At 60.0% G+C, this 12,476-nt stretch overlaps 1 protein-coding gene across 1 annotated transcript in view; it reads right to left on the bottom strand.

Annotated features, from left to right (window-relative positions):
- Window positions 1-12,476, bottom strand: part of MEGF8 (multiple EGF like domains 8) — a 39,339-nt gene that overhangs the window by 9,379 nt on the left and 17,484 nt on the right. The window contains exons 16-34 of the mRNA XM_012758471.3: window positions 12,025-12,143; window positions 11,798-11,929; window positions 11,601-11,714; window positions 10,905-11,153; window positions 10,231-10,430; window positions 9,702-9,912; window positions 9,353-9,602; window positions 8,673-8,805; window positions 6,555-6,802; window positions 6,366-6,476; window positions 6,110-6,228; window positions 5,601-5,808; window positions 4,976-5,156; window positions 4,228-4,391; window positions 3,334-3,478; window positions 1,849-2,080; window positions 924-1,047; window positions 542-755; window positions 212-426 (exon numbers count right to left, since the gene is read on the bottom strand). Coding sequence (XP_012613925.2) covers window positions 212-426; window positions 542-755; window positions 924-1,047; window positions 1,849-2,080; window positions 3,334-3,478; window positions 4,228-4,391; window positions 4,976-5,156; window positions 5,601-5,808; window positions 6,110-6,228; window positions 6,366-6,476; window positions 6,555-6,802; window positions 8,673-8,805; window positions 9,353-9,602; window positions 9,702-9,912; window positions 10,231-10,430; window positions 10,905-11,153; window positions 11,601-11,714; window positions 11,798-11,929; window positions 12,025-12,143 — 3,369 coding nt within the window. The remainder of the gene's footprint in view (window positions 1-211; window positions 427-541; window positions 756-923; window positions 1,048-1,848; window positions 2,081-3,333; window positions 3,479-4,227; window positions 4,392-4,975; window positions 5,157-5,600; window positions 5,809-6,109; window positions 6,229-6,365; window positions 6,477-6,554; window positions 6,803-8,672; window positions 8,806-9,352; window positions 9,603-9,701; window positions 9,913-10,230; window positions 10,431-10,904; window positions 11,154-11,600; window positions 11,715-11,797; window positions 11,930-12,024; window positions 12,144-12,476) is intronic.

The raw sequence follows: 12,476 nt of genomic DNA, 5'->3' as shown, positions 1-12,476 counted from the left end.
GGGCACAGCAGCATGGCCACAAGACACAGGAAGGACAGGGACACTCACAGGCAAAGGGGGAAGGGGGAGATGGTGGGCGGAGAGAGAAAGGACTGTGGGGCTGCGGCCAGGGAGATGGGAAAGGGAGGGCGGAGGAGGTGGAAGAAGGAAGGTCAGTGCCAGGGCAGAGAAGGGAGACCCGGACGGGCCCCAGCCCCGGCGGGCACAGTACCTGCTGCAGGCTGCTGCTCCAGACGCAGTGCTGCCAGCCCCCGTCCGCACCCTTGGAGTCCAGGCAGGAGGTGCAGTTGGGTAGGAGGTGACAGGGGGTGGGGCAGGGCAGTGGGGGCGACGATTCCACCGGCATCGGGGACACGTTCAGCAAAGAGTGGCTGAAGCACGTCCAGTCATAGGTGGGCTGCACTGACAGGATGCGGCGGGTCTCCCCTGGGGTTGGGGGCACAGGGATGGTCGCCAGTGCCGGGCCCCCGGCTTCCTCCTCCCTCAGACCCAGGAGTCCAGGCCCCCAAACTCCCCTCTCGGGACCAAGCCCAGCACTCACCCGTCCTCTTGAACTGCCTCGTCCACATGCACTTGCCCTCCCGAGTGCACTGCTCGCAGTCGGCCGCCCCGCACGTGGCCTCCGAGCAGTTCCCCGCCCAGAAGACCTCTCGCTGGTTGATGCGACAGTCATTCTCCGAGGTGCAGGACCCGTTGCGCCCGATGCAGGCACCCTCGGGGCAGTTGGTACACCACTTACAGCGGGGAGCAGACGCCTGACGGGGAAGACACGCTCGGAGGGGTCCTCAGGGGCCCCCAGCACGCCTCCTGAGCCAGCTAAAGGGCCCGGGGTTCCTGAGCCCCTGAGGCGGGTGGGACAGCCGACCAGAGTGGAGACCAGGACCCCCTACCCACCTGCTGCTCCTCATCCCCCACCCACTCACCTCTCCATCTCCAGGCTGCAGGGTCCGGGGGTGGCGGGCCAGGCACTCACTGCAGGTCCGGAGACGGCGACATTCCTCCGGGGAGCGAGGCATCGGGGAGCAGGGGGGTGCCCCACAGCCCAGCCTGGAGGGCATGAGGCCTGGCTCACTCACACCCAGCCAGGCCCTGCCCTCCCGCCTCCAGGACCAGGACACTGCCCTGCAGGCCGGCCCTCCCTGCCTCGTCCCAAGCCGGACTCAGCACCAGCCTCCGGAACCTGGTCCTTCCCATCCCCACTTGGTGATGGATGGTCCCGTGTCCACCTGTCATCTAGGCTGCAGATGCTGGACAATATCCCAGGTCCCCCTGCCCCTCAAGCCACCAAGGCCTTCTGCCTCCTGAATTTTTCTCTGACTGTTCCTGCCTCTCCACCTTTGCACCCCTTCCCCACCCAGTCCCCATCCACAGCCTCCCCTCCCGACTCCACCTCTCACAACAGCTCCAGGGATCTTTCTGCCTGGGCCTGCCCCTGCCTCCCTCCTGCTCAAACCTTCTGTGGCTCCCTGCTACCACAGTGCAGGTCTACAATCCCTTAGCCCAGATCCTGGGAGGCACACGTGTTTCAGAACTTTTCGGCTTTTAGAAAAGCAGTGGGTGTCCCTATTATTACACATACCCTAGGAGGGGTCTGGGAGAGCACCCCGTCATCAGACCCATTAATCCCCTGTAGTAAATGCGATGACACTTCACAGGGCAGATAAGGCCCGTCAACAGCCCCACATCAGGAGAGGATGACGGGGCAGCCAGATGGGCTTGCGAGGGACCTACAAAAGCGTCTTCTGCTTCCAGAGAGGCCTGGATCCCTGACTGCTGCTGAGGGGTCTGTCTCATTCAGAGGGCCCCACTACCGCCTGCTGGCAATGGGCTGTCAGTCGCCATGGTTACCTGTGGGCCTGGTCCCCAGACAGGCAGGCCCCATGGCACCAGGTGCAGGCCCCAGACTGGTTACAAGCTTCCGGCGAAGGCAGCAGGCGGCAGGGGTCGGGGGGCAGGGTCAGCGCCAGCAGGCGGCCCAGGGCCACCCCCCCAAAGCCTCCAGAGACGTACAGGCGGCTCCCCACGGCTGCCACGGCATGAGCCACGGACTCCTCCACCGGGGGCCCCACGGAGGCCGGGCCTGAGGCAAGATGGGTTCAGAGAGTGAGTGGGACACCCAGGGATAGGACTCCTACAAAGACGCCAGTCAGAGAGGGACACCGAGACAGAGGAGGAAGTCAAAGAGAGCCGAGACAGACACAAAACGATGGAGCAGACAGGTGAGGAGAGAAGGGGCCTGAGGCTCAGATACACAAACAGAAAAATGGAACAGAAAAAGTGGAGTAAGACCAGAGACAAATGTCTTGGAACCAGACACACATGGTGGCACTAAATGCCAGTGAATTTTTTTTTTTTTTTTTTTTAGATAGTCTCACTCTGCCGCCCAGGCTAGAGTGCCGTAGCGTCAGCCTAGCTCACAACAACCTCAAACTCCTGAGCTCAAGCGATCCTCCTCCCTCAGCCTTCTGAGTGGCTGGGACTACATGCAGGTGCCACCATGCCCGCCCAGCTAATTTTTTCTATATATATTTTTAGTTGTCCAGCTAATTTATTTCTATGTTTTTTAGTAGAGTAGGGGTCTTGCTCTTGCTGAAGCTGGTCTCAAACTCCTGAGCTCAAGCAATCCTCCTGCCTCGGCCTTCCAGAGCGCTAGGATTATAGGTGCTCGCCACCACACCCGGCTAATTTTTCTATTATTTGTAGAGATGGGGTCTCCCTCTTGCTCAGGCTGGTCTGAAATCCCTGACCTCAAGTGATCCCCCACCTCAGCCTCCCAGAGTGCTAGGGTTACAGGGATGAGCCACTGTACCCGGCCTGAATTTCACCTCAATTTTTTTAAATTTCCAAAAAATACACCTAGTAGTGGAAAAGATAGATTAAGAGAAAAAGGGAATTAGAGACAGAGGGTCTGAAAGAGAAGTGAAAAGGAAAGGAGCCGGCCCTAGAAACACACACAGCCAGTCACTTACAACAGTGAGAGACAAAGGCAAAGCTAAGCCCCTTTCTAACCTACGAACAGCAAAGACTGTCAGAAAACACCCCCACACGTAACAGTGGTTGTCTTGAGAGTGGGATTATGGGTAGTGTTTTTCTTCCTATCTTATAAATTATGTACCGTGAACATTACTTTTATATACAGAATGAAAAAATGAACTTTCCTAAGGGGAAAAAAAAGGACAGTAACGAGGGCATCTCCATGGCATTTAGATGACACAGAGGGGCCAGGAGCTTTGCTGAAGGCCTGAGTGACTCCTGATGAGGGGAGGTCCCAGGAGGAGATGGGGTGCCTCCTAGATATCCCCAGGCTTCCCCGGGACAGCGCTGGGGACTTACGGGTGAGGTCGGGCAAAAGCCAGGCATTGCAGTTGACCTGGTAGAGCAGAACATCGCTGCTGAACTCATCCGGGTCGGAGCGGCCCCCGAGAACCACCATGGTGTCCCCCAGCAGGGCTGAGGCATGGAAGAGCCGAGGACGGGGCTGTTGTGGAGACACATGGCAGGGTTGGCCTGTCAGAGCTGTCCTGTGCTCCACGTGCTCCCTCCCAGCCCACCCGCCACCCTTGGATTTCCCTACCTGTTCCCCAGCAGCCCACCCAATCCCAACCTTCCTGGAATCTTCCTCCCTCCTCCAGGAGACCTCCTGTATCCCCAAGAGCAGCTCACAAAGCCATCTCCTTCCCCCTGAGCACCGGAACCCTCATGACCCAGGCTGCCCTCCAGGAACCTGGCCCAGACCCCTTGAGATGAGCCCCCTCATTCTTCATGTGGTCTTAGCAGCTGGGTGGGGGGAAACCTGGGGGGAGGCTCTCCCTCCCCCAAGATGGGCTTGGAAATATACGTGGACTGAAGACGCAAGCGTCCCCAACCAGCGCAGCCAGGTCTCCCCGTCTTCCTGCACACTGCCTGCTGGGCCTCGAGGCAGGAGTTGCGAGGAGCCTCAGCCCTACTTTTTTATCGGCAGGGAGGGAAGGGGCAGGGGCCTGCCAGGGCCACAGCAAGAGTGAGGGCAGAGCAGGGGTAAAACTCAGGCCTCTGACCCGATAGCCTAGGAGCTTTCCTCCTAATCAGGGCTGGAGACAGGGGAGACATGGGAGTGTCACAGCTCAATCAGGGACTAGAAAGGAGAGGAAGCAGGAACCCAGGAGGGAGCCAGTCCCTGGGGCACTGCAAAAGGTGGCACCTCCCTCCTGGCCCCCACATCCATTGGTCCAGACCTCTTTTCCTGACCTTTGATCCCTGAGACGGGGCCAGCAGGCTCCAGGTACGGTCAGGACAGTGCAGGGAGTAGAGCTCCGGGGACGGGGCCGCCAGCTCCACGTGGAATCGGAAGCCCCCAAACACGTAGAGGGAGTCAGTGGCCTCGTGGTAGACCGCAGAATGACCATAGAGACCTGGTGGGGGCAAATGACCACAGGCTGGGGAAGGGCTGGCCACCAGCAGTGCCCCCTACTACCTCCTGGGCTCGCCCGCTCAGTGACCACACCACTACCCATGGGCCCTGAGGCCAGAGACCTGGGAGTCCCTCCCAACCCTGCCCTCTTCCTGCAGTTCTAAATGACGATCACTAGAGGCTCTGGGAAAGAAAAGAGAGTCATCCACCCTTAAGAAGTTTTCACAGGCTCTGAGGAGGGAGGGTGACCAGAACGTCTAGGGAACAGTGACCAAAGAATGTCCCAGGAAGCACAGAAAAAGGAGAACCCCTGAGGAGTGATGATCTCAGAATTACCGAGGGGAGGCGGAGGGTAACCACATGTGGCAGGAAGTGGGCAGTTTATTATGGAGCGTGGGAGGGAAAAATAGAGGAATTGAACATTTCAAGATGGCACCCTGGGAATCTGGGTGGGGGCCGGGGAAGACAGGGAGGTAACAAGGTGTGGCAGGCAGTGACCACAGGTGGTGCGGCAGACAGAGTCTACACACAGCCTGGACAGCTGGAGGTCAAAGGGTGCTGTGCCCTCCTGGTCCCCAGCCCCACCTGTGGGGGGTGTTCCGCTCTGGGCTCCTGACACCCAGGTGCCGGTCGCCAGCTGGTACTCGAGAAGCTGCTGGTTGAAGCCATTTTCGGGGGAGTAGCCACCCACCAGGAGCAGAGACAGGCCTCGGCGGGCAGTGAGGGTGTGACCAGCAACTGCTGGCAACTCCACGGTCTGAGGGGCCTGAGAGATAGAGGGCCAAGGTCACCAAGGGGGCTGGAGGTCAGGGGTCACCTTGTGGGTAGAAGTGAGACCCAGCTCCCCAGAGTCCTCTGTGACTGCTAAGGAGGCAGGGAGCTCCCGGGCTGGTCAGACCCCAGGCCTTCCAACAAGGTCCCGGCAGGTCTCTAGTCATTTCTGCCTGTCATTGTCCACGCGTGGCCTGGTGCAGCTTTGGGAAGCCTGGCTCCTCTGCTCTCTCTGTGTGGCTGGGTGGGACTATGTCCCAGGGACAGGCTCAGGACTGCAATGTGACCCAGGATGGCCAAGGAAATTCAATTCTGGGGCTTCTACTGGAAGCCCAGGAGGACACTGTTTCCTCTGGTGGCAAAGCCAACAGGAGCTGTTGTGGCTGCCTTTGCCAGAGCCTGGGTGGGGGCTAGGGGAGGGGTGGGGAGAGATGCTCACCTTCTCCTGCCGCCACTGCAGGGTGGTGAGGTTGAGGACCCAGAAGTCACGGGTGACACCTCCAGCTGTGAGTCCCCCCAGCAGGTACATAGCACCACGGCCAGCAGGCACATATGCAGCTGCGTGGAAAGAGCGGGGTGACGGGCCTGGGCCCCCGTCTTCAGCCCCTGCCAGCATCTGTGTCCATCGCCGCTCGCTCACTGAGTACCTGAGGCCACCGTGCAAGGAAGCAGCCTCGTTACACAGTCCTCCCAGCACCTTTAAAGGTGACCCTCCCTGACAGATGTCCCAGCACCCCCTGGGGTGGCACTACCCAAACAAGTTCCCTAGTTCCCAGGTATCCACAGGTGAGCCTCCTATGACAAATGTCCCACCATCCTTTGAAGTGTCAGTCACCTTAGAGGCTTTTTGCACCCCTCTGAAGTGACTCTTAGGTGACAGACATCTCAGCCTCCCCTGAGGTGACCTTCTCTCCTTCAGGTATCCCAGCTCCCTAGGGCTGTTCTCACCTGTACAGGTTTCCCAGCAGCCCCTGGGGCAGGCCTAGGCCCCCAAACATCCACAGGGTAGCATCAGGTCCCTCCACCATGGTGTGCCCCAAGCGGTGCAGGAAGCGGCTAGCGGTGTCCTGGGGGTGGGGGAGTCAGGGGTCAGGCTAACGTCATGACAAAGTGTCAGGCCTGGGTATAGGGTCTGGGGGGTGATGCCAAGAGCAGGGATGGGACTGTGTCACATGTCCCCAGAGAGGGAGCGCCCACAACTCACAGCTGAGAGGCGGCTGTCCATGAGGGTCTCCCAGACCAGCTGCCCGCCATCCAGCTTTGTGGCACAGTCGGGGCCCCCGAAGCCCTCAGCGCAGATGCACACGCCCAGGCTCTGGGGACGACAGAAGGAGACTCAGGGGAGTCCTGATCACCACCCTGTCCCACCTGGCTTGCCCTATCCCACCTGTACCTGGTTACAAGTCCCTGCCCCAGTGTGGGCATTGCAGTTCTCAGGACACAGGGCCATGCGACAGTGTGGGCCAGCCCAGCCCTGGGGACATCGGCAGAGCCCTGCGCCTGCAGCTCCATCCTGGGGCACACACTCCTGGGGGACAGGGCAGCTTCCGGGGCCCCCTGACCCACAGCGGGCAGAGCCCACCGAGGCGTTGAAGCCCCAGGACGAGGAGCCGTTGGCCTCCCAGTGCAGCACCAGCAGTCCTGCAGAGACAGCCGGAGGTTTACGGTGAAGCCACGCTCCAGGCACTGCTCCAGCTCCAGGTGTCAAGAAAACCCAGTGTGACTGGGCAGGGGAGCAAGGCGCACCATCATTTTTAATCACCGTCACGATTAACCATCCTCCTGAACATCCCCTCCCTCGGCCAACCATCTAGTTCCATCGATTTGGAAACCTGGATCGCTCAAGTTCACCCATTGCTTGCCACCTCCTTGGCAGCTGTCCAAGCCAGCGTCCTGTCTCGCCTGGACACTGTGCCCAACCCCCACCAGTCTCCCTGGCTGTCTACACCCAACCCTCGCAGCGGCCCAGTGATCCTCAGAAACATGAACCTTCCATAGCTCCCTACTGCTCTTATGTAATATCAGGTTTGAGGAGGGAAGGAAATAATTATATCACATGTTAGGACACGTAAAACATGGCTTAATAAAGTTATATGTAAACAAAGTGTCCCACCTGGAGCTCACAGAGCCCTGCTGACCCTCCATCTCATGACCCCCCTGTCTCCCTGCCCTCTGCATCCCAGCGCCTTCTGGCCGCTTCCTGGTCTCAGGGCCTTGGCACCTGTGACTGCTCCACCTGGAGGAGCCCGTGCCACCGCGCCTCTGGCTTCATGCCACAAATCAAACTTCCCCTTCGCCAAGAAGCCCTCCTGGCTGCCCAGCCCTCCTGGTGAGGCCAGGTGCCCCCTCCTTTCTACTCCCTCTCAGTCCTCAGCACAGGCATGACTCCCCTGAACATGCTTTGTCCCATGCAGTTCACACCCTACCCTGTAAGTCCCCGAGGGCAGCGCCTGTGTCCCTCCCTCACTGCAGTGTCCGCAGAGTCTGGCTGGGGCCTGGGTTACTGCAGGTGCTCAGTAAACATTTGCCAAGGCAAGGAAACCAGCTCAGCTCTAGGGGCTCCCCGGTAGGGGTCTGGGCGCTCATGCAATCTCCTGCAGGCCAATTGCAACTTTGTCCCTTTGCCCCTTTGTCTCCCAGCCTTGGAGCCACTCTGGTTCACAACATGAAGCAAAACTTTCCCAAACTCAGGCCCTTTAACTGTTGCGGGTGGCATGTCTCCATCAGACCACGGAGCATAGCAGCATCTCTGGTCTCCACCTACTAGATGCCAGTCGTTCCCCAGGTCATGATGATTAAAATGTCCCCAGACATTGCCAAATGGCCTCTGAGGGGCAAAAATGACCCCGGGTTGAGAAGCACAAGCTAAGGAGCTGCTCGGGGTGCTTACACCAGCCACATCCGACATGCTCCAAAGACACGTCCTGCTCTGCACGTCTCTCCAGAACAGTGGCCCAGCGAGCGCAATCCTCTCTATTTCCTCTTTTTTTGTGTTTTTTTTTTTTTTTTGAGACAGAGTCTCGCTTTGTTGCCGAGGCTAGAGTGAGTGCCATGGCGTCAGCCTAGCTCACAGCAACCTCAATCTCCTGGGCTCAAGCAATCCTGCTGCCTCAGCCTCCCGAGTGGCTGGGACTACAGGCATGCGCCATCATGCCCGGCTAATTTTTTTTCTATATATATTAGTTGGCCAATTAATTTCTTTCTATTTTTAGTAGAAATGGGGTCTCGCTCTTGCTCAGGCTGGTTTTGAACTCCTGCCCTCAAGCGATCTGCCCGTCTTGGCCTCCCAGAGTGCTAGGATTACAGGCATGAGCCACTGTGCCCGGCCCTCTATTTCCTTTTAACTGGGGAAACTGAGGCAACTGAGGCCCAGGGATGATGAGGGACTACATCGCCCAGCAAGTCAGCAGCAGAATCGAGCTGGGTCCTGATCCCACTTCAGGTGGTGAGTTTAGGGATGAGGGACACATAGCCCAGGGCAGAGAGACCTCACCTCCCCCAGCACCCATACCAGACAGGGCCTGCACCGTGAGTGGCCTGTCGCGTCGCTGGCCACAGAAGGCAGCTATGAGGCTGCGGTCCGACTGGACGACACCCGTGTCCAGGAAGCGTGGGAATCCATCAAAGGCCAGGACGTAGCTGAGCTGGAGGGGTGGGAGTCAAGGATTAGAGGACAACGAGGACAAGAAAGAGGGCACCTAGGACCGGGGAGGGGCGGGGCTCCAGAGGAGAAGGCCATCTGACACCGGGAAGTGGGCTGTCTGAACATCCAGGGCAGACTGTCACAGTGTGGCACGGAGGCCACCACTACCCATCCTGCGTCCAAAGCAGACATGGCCGACAGACCAGGCACGCCTGCATTGAGCCTCTGTCTCAATACACAGCTCCTGGCAGCTGTGGCCAGTCGATTGGAGTTGGCACACAGATGTAACAATCTACCATCCCTGGTTTGGGAAGAGTTTGCGGATCTGGTGATTAGGGACAGGAATTCAGAAAACAGGAAGTGATCTGGGAAACAGGAGGGTCTATGGGCTTAGGAACAAAGGGCTGGGATCTGAGGAACCAAGTTTGGGGTTTGAAGGATAAAAATAAAGACGGCGACATCTGGGTTAGGGCCTGTCTGGGGAACTGGGGTCGGGGGGAACAGGGCTCTGGTTTGTGGGCCTCACCCGAGCTAGCCTGAGCGCTCACCGTGCAGGGGGTGCTGCTGTCAGGGGAGAAGGTGAGGGTGAGTGGGGGACAGAGGGTCCCGGGGGCACAGGGCTGTAGCTCCTCGGTGGCTGAGACAACCCACACACAATAGGACAGGCCAGGCCCGGCTCTTGCAGCCCCGCCACCTGGAGGCAGCAGCCCCCCAAACCGGCGTGAGCCCAGTGCCACCGAGGACACGTTGGTGAGGAGGGTGCGACCTCCACACTCCCGGAAGCACGAGCCACCGGCCCTGGGAAGATGGAGGAGAGCCAGTGTCAGACCAGTCCTGCCCCAGCCCACTATGTCCCTGAGGCCACCCTACCCAGCCCCGGCTGGTGCCCTGGCTCACCGGGGGTCCCCGTAGTAGCCTGGGGAGCAGATCTGGCAGTGGGCACCCTCAGTGTGGTCCTGGCAGAAGCAGAGCCCACTGAGGTTGTCACAGTGGCCACGGCGTGGGTCCCCATGCCCGTTGCACTGGCAGGGCCGGCAGCCGCCCGAGCCCGTGGCATTGCCGAAGCTGCCGGGCCGGCACCGTTCACAGTACTCCCCCCACGTCCAGTCTGTGGAGGCCCCAGCAGTGGGATGCAGGGTCAGTGACAAGGACAGGAAGGAGTCCAGATCAACTGGCTCAGCTGATCCCTGACCCCCTCCCAGCTGCTTCAAAGGACAGAAACCCAGGCCCAGACTGGGGGAGAGAGCAAGTCCCAAGCAGGGGACTAAGACTGGTTATACCGAAACCTGCCTGAGTCGGGAGCTGGGCGTGGGGCCGGGGACCCAGAGCTGCTCAAGGGAAGCCCGAAGCCCACTCACAGCAGAACTGGAGCCTGAGAGGGAGGAGGCCCAAGGCCAGTCCCAGGACCAGGGATGAGGCTGCTCACCCTGGCACTCATCGCAGAAGCCAGGTCCCCGCTTGCGGCAGTGGCTGTGGAAGCTGCAGCCACAGTCCCGGGAGCAACGGGGGGGAGGGGGGCCCGGGGCGGGCGTGGGCGGGGGCAGGTCGGACGTCCAGCCCAGGTCGCACACGCAGGTGAAGTCCGGGGGTCCGCTGCACACACCGTGGCCACAGTCCTCCAGGCACCTGAGGGGCCAGGTCAGGGGTGGGGAAGGGGCCAGACAGGCCCAGAGCTCCCAGGGCCCCCATCATCTCTACACCGCAGCCCCATCAAAGCCCCTGCCTATTTCCATGGTTCTGAGCTGTGTGGGTGACCCTGTCTCCAAGGTAACTCCACCACACATCATCAGGCCTGTCTCCATAGCAACCACATAGCACCACTGTGAAAACACCCTTTCAACTGGGTCCTGCTCCACCTCCATGGCACTGAAGACTATGACCGACAGACAGCCTAGGGGTGACCCGTTTCCATGGTAACTAGGGTTACGCTGGGGACCCTGTCACTCTAATGAGGGCCTAGCCTGCAAGGTAAAAACCCCAGGCTAATTGGAGATGCTGGTTCCATGGGCGGAATCCCAGCACCATCATGGCTTCCTCACTCCATCCTCAGGAGTCCCAGCCCTGGGGCGACATCTCCATGGCAACCCCTGCCTCACTCACGTGCGGTTGCAGTGTGTGATGCCATCGCCCTGATAGCCCCGCTGGCAGTGACACTCGTAGCTGAGAGGTGTGTTCAGGCAGGTCGCCCTCGGGTGGCACCGGGCCAGGCCCAGACGACACTCGTCCACGTCAGGACAGCGGGCGTACGCCCAGCGGGCAGGGAGGGCCACGGGCAGCCCCAGGCCCTCCCCGACCCACAGGGAGCAGTTACCCCCTCCCCGGGGCCCCGAGAAGTCTCCCTGTAGGCACCTGCAGGAAGGAAGATTGAAGAAGGTTGGGGGGACAACGTAGAGACAGGGGACAGGGAAACAGTGACAGGGAGAGAGGCCAGTCAGAGGCAGAGAAACAGAAAAACAAACATGGAGAGAGAGACAGAGAAACCAAGAGCGGTCACAGACAAAAAAGATTTAAAAGACAGAAGAGAGGGAAAGGAAGGGAAGAGGAGAAATGAAAACAGAAAGGCGAGGAGAAAGAAAAAAAAGAAGGAAAGGTGAGAGAAAACGAGTCCCAGAGACAGAGAAAAGGAGAACAAACAGAGAAAGAGGCGGAAGGGGGAAAGCAGAGACGGACGACAATTTGGAAAGGACAGGCAGCCACAGAAGGGTTGGGCCAAAGGGCAGAGAAACAAGGTGGCTGTCAGAATGACCAATGACAGGCGTAGGAGGGCCAATTGCCCCTGCCCCCACTCGGGCTCACCGTCCCAGCGTGGGGTTGTCCTCGTTGCCACACCAGCCACACTCGTGGCTTTGCAGACACTCGTGGCAGGTCAGGAAGCCATCACAGCTCCGGCACCGCGGCTCTGAGTGCACACTGTAGGGCCACAGGGGTGGGGGGTCAGAGTCTGGGACCCTCGGATGGACCCTCCCTCCGTGATCCACACCCCGGGCACCCACCTGTCATCCCAGCCACGGCAGCCCCCGTGCGGGTACCGGGCCAGGTAGGCGGCAAACAGGAAGCAGGTGTGAGTAGACTGGCACCAGGCGCACTGGCTGGAGTTGGCCAGGCAGTCCTCGCAGGTCAGGCGCCTGGGGGCAGGGGGAGGGAGGGCCGGGTCACTCAATGGCCCAGCCCAGCCCCCAGGCACACCCACCTGCCTGCTCCCCAGATCCAGCCGGCTCACTGGCTGCAGAGCGGGGGACACTCCTCTGGACTCTTCAGGGCACCCCGCCCACGGCCCCGCCGACTGCACGCTGCGTCCCCTTTGCGGCTGGTGCTCTGATGCCACTCGCAGAAGGGGTCCTGGGGGGCAGTTGGACAGAGGAGGCAGAACCCCACTCATCCCACTCCTTTGGGCTCCCAGTGCCCAACCCACCACCTGCTCAACAAGCAGCTACTTCCCTCGATGGCCCCACTCCAGAGACCACCCCCCAAGCCCAATTCCCTCCCTGCTGCCTGCCTCTCTGCACCTTCCCCTCCAGCCACAGACAGGCGTGGTTCTGCCTGCCTGGCACCCATCCCCGTCTCTGGGCAACAGCAGCCCTTCTGTGTCATCCAGGTGGGGCTGATTCAATCCTCAGGATCCAAAGGTGGGCAAAGGACCACGCTCCCTTCCTGCAACCTCACTCATTGGTC

Source organism: Microcebus murinus, chromosome 16 (genome assembly GCF_040939455.1).
Source record: "Microcebus murinus isolate Inina chromosome 16, M.murinus_Inina_mat1.0, whole genome shotgun sequence".
In the NCBI taxonomy this organism is placed as follows: Eukaryota; Metazoa; Chordata; class Mammalia; order Primates; family Cheirogaleidae; genus Microcebus; species Microcebus murinus.
The sequence above is the reverse complement of the archived record's forward strand: the minus strand, read 5'-3'. Positions and strand labels throughout refer to the sequence as shown.